The 5929-nt window shown below is 38.8% G+C and overlaps 1 protein-coding gene across 1 annotated transcript in view; it reads right to left on the bottom strand.

Annotated features, from left to right (window-relative positions):
• LOC107742719 (ATPase family AAA domain-containing protein 2B-like) overlaps positions 1 to 5929 on the bottom strand; it is a 128776-nt gene that overhangs the window by 120361 nt on the left and 2486 nt on the right. The window contains exons 2-4 of the mRNA XM_016555757.1: positions 4305 to 4376; positions 2264 to 2421; positions 774 to 805 (exon numbers count right to left, since the gene is read on the bottom strand). Coding sequence (XP_016411243.1) covers positions 774 to 805; positions 2264 to 2421; positions 4305 to 4376 — 262 coding nt within the window. The remainder of the gene's footprint in view (positions 1 to 773; positions 806 to 2263; positions 2422 to 4304; positions 4377 to 5929) is intronic.

Below are 5929 nucleotides of genomic sequence, written 5' to 3'. Positions count from 1 at the left end.
ACTGTTGTATAAAATCAATGTCACATTTGCAATTGTGCTGGTACTTGGTCGTGTGATGTTGCTTTCCTATATCATGTTATATAGAATATTTATCAATTTTTTCCTACCGCAGTCTGTTTGTTCATGTTTGTTTCTTTGTGTGTGCGCTGTTGCACCTATTAGTTTAGATTTTTCTGTGAGTCAGATAGGTGCACGAGCCTCAACTGACGCAACCTTGATACTGTCAAAACATTATACGTTATCAGTCACCGTTTACTCTGAAAGTAATAAAATCAGAATCATTCTCACCAAAGTTTCGGTGCTGCCCTAGTTATTGTTTGTTATTGATGTTTTAATCAGGTTACTTGTCCGGTCGGGCAAGCAAAATTCTCTTTCACTTGCCCCTTCACAAAATCCACTTGTCCCGGACAAGCGTTAATGTCGAGCCCTGTGATATCTGACACATTTTTTCATCAATAACTTATACATAACTTATACATAATACATACATAACTATGTATACATAGGTGACCACATTTCCATTCTATCAATTTCTATTGTTTTTATGTTTTTTTTTTTTTTAAACTAAAGCTTAAAAAAGGCAGCATATTTAATTTGAGGGTTACATATATAAAGTGTCAATCCTTACAGTATTACATTAAGTTCTCTTTCGTTGCCATAATTACCATAAACAGCTAGGAAAGAAATCTGATGCGTGTCAATATAGTCATTTTTGGGTGAACTCTTCATTGCAGGAATCATTAAGTAAATCAAAATAAATAATATACTCTTACTGTGTCCATTCTGCAAGGCACCAGTGGACAACCTGGAAGACAATGCGAAATTCCATGAGAAATAGTTTACAACAAATAATAATACTACTTTTTTTAGCACATAAATAAGAAACAAACATTTAAAGAATTTTCTCTGAATCTAGACAACTGTAATTGTTTCTATGCGAGTAAAAGCAAATCTCGTCTAAAACCTAATTTCCAACAACACTGAAAATTCCCAAATTCAATCTGAACTGTAAAGTCTCAAGTATTAAGATTAAGCAGATCGGTTAGCAAATGGATCTAAAGCTGCACAATTAATTAAAAAAATTATCAGTTTTAAGGCTGATTTATACTTCTGCGTCGGACCTATGCCGTATGCTATGCGTCCGTTTTCATTTATACTTCTGCGTCGACGTGCAGTACACATGCAAACCGCTAGTCTGCAGTGTCCACGGGCATGTTACTGGTGTAACCCGCAGTACCACAGCAAAAGCCGAAGAAGAAGCGGCTCGTCGGAGAAGCATTATAGCCGTGACATTTATTGTGTTGGTTAAATTTTGTTCCTTTGTGCAGTGGCTCAGGAGATGAGTCTTTGAGTTTGTATAAACATCAACAAGCCGTGTTTTTTTTTTTTAGATAATGTAATCTTGTTAAAATTTATTTCATAAAATTGGTATAGAAAAAAGTATCGTTCAGGAACCGGTATCGAAGTCAAGGTATCGGTATCGAACATTTTTGAACGATACCCAGCCCTACTGATATATAATGCTATGTAGTATAATAAATTATAAGACACTTGTTCTTTGCTTTGTTTTATTTTATATAAGAAGGTGTAACATTAAAATATATTAAAGTGCACATAAACACACACAAAACTCAAGTACATACAGAGGGAGGGGTTCTAGCAGACCAATCACAGCGCTTGCGGTCCGCGTAGAATTGGCGCGCTGTTAGATTTTTGGAGAGGTGCACATCAGGCTACGGTGTAGGTTCGACGCAGAAGTATAAACTGGGCTTTAGCATTACAGCTTCTGTGATTAATCTTGAGAATTATTTCAAAAATGTGCTTTTTGCAATAGTTGAGCATTACAGCCAATCACAGATGTATACATTGAGTGCATGAATGCAACGCCCAATCACAGGCCTTTATATTAGTCCTTTATATTAGTCAGCCTTATGCACACTGCAGACTATCATGATAGCACACTACAATGAGTGCAAAAGAAACATCGCCTGACACCCAAAAAAGAAGCCTTAGAACCAAAGCAAAATTACTGACAATATTTTGGATTTGCTTCATGTTATGTTGCTCGCTTGCCATGCACTGTGTAAAAAAACAAAATACACTGTAAGCAACACAAAACTAAAATGCTGCCATTATAATCAACTACACCTAGACATGATGTAAATAAAAGATTTTTCGGAACAGCATTTCTTTGATTACAATGGGATGGGATCATCAACATAAGTATTACTCATGCAGCTCTACATCGATTGTCAAACCTCACCTAGTACAGTGTTTGGACATGGTCCACGGGCCTCTCTGGCCTTTACTCTGGGGACTTGGAGAAGTATCGGTAGAACTTGGTGGCGTCTGTCTGCGTGTCCGCTTGGGCGGCGGGGACAAACGTGGACTACTGCTGTTAACATCACTGCTGGGCTCCTTCTGTAACAGACAGTGGTGTGCAGGATATTAAAAAGCTTGAAGGAGCATGCAGAATACACAAAGAGAAACATAATGACAGGAAGTACACTCTCAAACAAAATCTGCATTAGGGACACTCGGTGCAACATAACAGCTGAGTCCTCGAGCCGCCTAAAAAAAACCTGCAGATTCATGTGACACAGACTTCATCATTCTCTACCGATCCTGCGAGCGACAGACTCATGTCATCTCCCAAATTCTTCATCTCCTCCCAGATTTCATTCTAACCTCCCTGCTGACTAAATAACTCTGTGATTCACACATTTACACCACCCTAACACATGTAAGGTGAGAAAATAAAGAAACAGTCTACTGATGAAATCAGGCCAGTGTTATAATACTTTATAACCAATTAATTCCCATGACTTTTCCAGTTGTTTGCAAATTACTGGATAATAATTTTTTTAAAGCATTCAAATTCAGAATGAATAGCTAAGGAACACTCTCAAACAAAATCTGCATTAGGGACACTCGGTGCAACATAACAGCTGAGTCCTCGAGCCGCCTAAAAAAAACCTGCAGATTCATGTGACACAGACTTCATCATTCTCTACCGATCCTGCGAGCGACAGACTCATGTCATCTCCCAAATTCTTCATCTCCTCCCAGATTTCATTCTAACCTCCCTGCTGACTAAATAACTCTGTGATTCACACATTTACACCACCCCAACACATGTAAGGTGAGAAAATAAAGAAACAGTCTACTGATGAAATCAGGCCAGTGTTATAATACTTTATAACCAATGAATTCCCATGACTTTTCCAGTTGTTTGCAAATTACTGGATAAGAATTTTTTTAAAGCATTCAAATTCAGAATGAATAGCTAAGGAATCATTTAGAACGACTTGTGAATCGGTTTGATGACTCATTCAAAAAAAAAAAATCATTCACACAAATAATACATCATTAAATCTTGCAAAAAAAGTTTTACCGTACACAAGAGCAAAATTGTTTTTAGAAAAATTGATATTTGTTAAAGAATTTATGACTTTTACTATTATTTTTGATTATTCCACACCAGGAAAACAATTTCAAAAACCTCAAATGCATACTCATTAAAGAAATGTTATAAATTGCATTGAATTCATTGATATTTCCAGGTTTTCAATGACTGTGGGGAAACCTTCATGAAATCAATCAATCTAACTGAAAGGCTGGAGATCAATTAAATAGTTAGTGACATTACAAAGTAAAACAAAGAATCTTCCGTTAAAACACTGACCAAATTCAACGCCAGAAAAGAGGAAAAGCCTAAACCTCTTATGCCAAAAACTTGTGGCAGTGGTATAGGATTTTTTGTTCAAATAACTCCCAAGAACCTTGACAACTAGCAAAGAACTATAATTAAAATGCACACACTTTCAAAAAGTATTGTGGTGGTAATGATGATATCAGATGGCAACAGCATGGAACTTTTTCACTGTGATATATACCACAGTACTGAATACCAGAGAGTACCATGGTGCATGGTCAAAAAACATGGCAGTATCTTGAGAACACGTCCACACGACTTAAAGCACTGCGATGTGAATTATGGATGTTATCATTTCAAACAGCACTCTAATGCGCAAAACATCAACAAAACACAACCTGTGTCAAGAGCCGATTACACACCGCAGCTAAAGTCACACATAAACACTCGAGTTCAAAGTTTACTCATTAAACTGCAATTTCTGCATCGCCAAGTATCATTCAAGGCGCAATTTGGGAACAAAAGAGGTGGACAACCATCCAATCCATCCATTTATCTATACATCCATCCATCTCCAAAAGACCAGAGTGAGCAGCTCGCTAACCGGCTGGCGGAGAGAATAGGCTGCCGGTGTCTCTCTCTTCCTTACACGGCTGCTGTGCTCGTCCAAGTTTGGGTTGCTCCTCTGAGACGACCTCGTCCGGCCCGAGATGAAGGGACTCTGAAGATTCAGCTCAAAATACTCCACAGATCATTTATTATATCATTTTGAAAATGCCTATTTTGAGTGGAAGCAGAAACACACCGTCTTTCGTGCCTGTCTCTTTAAATGCAAATGAGCTGCTGCTCCTCACCCCTTTTTCCAGAATAGAGCTGCGCCATTACAGTTTGTACCTGCTAAAAAACATCTGTTTTGGTTCTGATTATCATGTTTATCGCGCTGAAATCATGCGTTTTAAACCATATTAGTTTAAACTTCTGATATACGGTTTTCTGAGTGCACACATCCGAAGCACACGGACAGAAAGCGGCTGTCACAGCATGTGAGTACTAAACTAAGTTCTCATTCACACACAAGTTTACGTTAAAAACACACACGAGTTACAAAAACAGTCGGTTATGTCTGTGAAGGTAAACAGCTGGGAAATAAATCGCATGTTTATTTTAGATCTGTGTGGCAGCAGCAATATAGACTAAATAAATCAATAAATCCACTGCTCGCGTGGGGGGTGGAGACGGGTAGGTTTAGGTAAGGTGGGAGGAGTTGGATCTGGATCCAACCACGCCCCCTGGATCTTGTGTTCAGCAGTGAGGACCATCTGGCGCCGTGGGTGGAAACTTACAGATTAAGGGGCAGTGATAATATAATGAGATCCCTTTGCAACAAATCAGATGCGCTCGTTTTTTCAGGCAGAAAAAGGCTTACCAAAACAAAGTTACTGGGTTAATCTTTTTCACGTTTCCTTGGTTGGTCGATGCACCGGGGACCTGATTATAGCACTTAAAACCTGGAAAAGTCAGATTTTCATGATATGTCACCTTTAAATACAATTTATTTTAATAATTATTATAATTTTAAAAACTGAACATGTCAGGGACATTCAAAGGGACTTCCAGGCACGGAAAAGGATGGCGATTATTATCATAAAAAGTCATGGAAAAACCATCTAAATTCTTGGAAAGTCATGAAAGATTGAATGTATGAAGTCATGTATGAAGTCAGTATGAATTTTTAATACATTTTCATCCCGTACAAATGTACTCTAACATCTTTATTCTAATCAAGTTGTCAGGCAAAATGTAATTTGAGTCATTATAGCAGAGAAGTCATTTCATTTCCAAGTTCAACCAGATGGTTTGACTCTGAGTCAGAGCAGTGCACTTAAAAAACACCCTAAATGTGATCACCAAACGGAACTACATAGTGGAACTATGATGGGGGAAGTCGTGGCCTAATGGTTAGAGAGTCGGACTCGTAACCGAAAGGTTGTGGGTTCGAGTCTCGTACTGGCAGGGATTGTAGGTGGGGGGAGTGAATGTACAGCGCTCTCTCCCACCTTCAATACCACGACTGAGGTGCCCTTGAGCAAGGCACCAAACCCCCAACTGCTCCCCGGGCGCCGCAGCAAAAAAATGGCTGCCCACTGCTCCGGGTGTGTGTTCACGGTGTGTGTGTGTTCACTGCTGTGTGTGTGTGCACTTTGGATGGGATAAATGCAGACCACTAATTCCGAGTATGGGTTACCATACTTGGCCACATGTCACGTCACTAAT

Source organism: Sinocyclocheilus rhinocerous, unplaced genomic scaffold (assembly GCF_001515625.1).
Source record: "Sinocyclocheilus rhinocerous isolate Xijiao unplaced genomic scaffold, SAMN03320098_v1.1 scaffold1038, whole genome shotgun sequence".
Classification (NCBI taxonomy): domain Eukaryota; kingdom Metazoa; phylum Chordata; class Actinopteri; order Cypriniformes; family Cyprinidae; genus Sinocyclocheilus; species Sinocyclocheilus rhinocerous.
The sequence above is the reverse complement of the archived record's forward strand: the minus strand, read 5'-3'. Positions and strand labels throughout refer to the sequence as shown.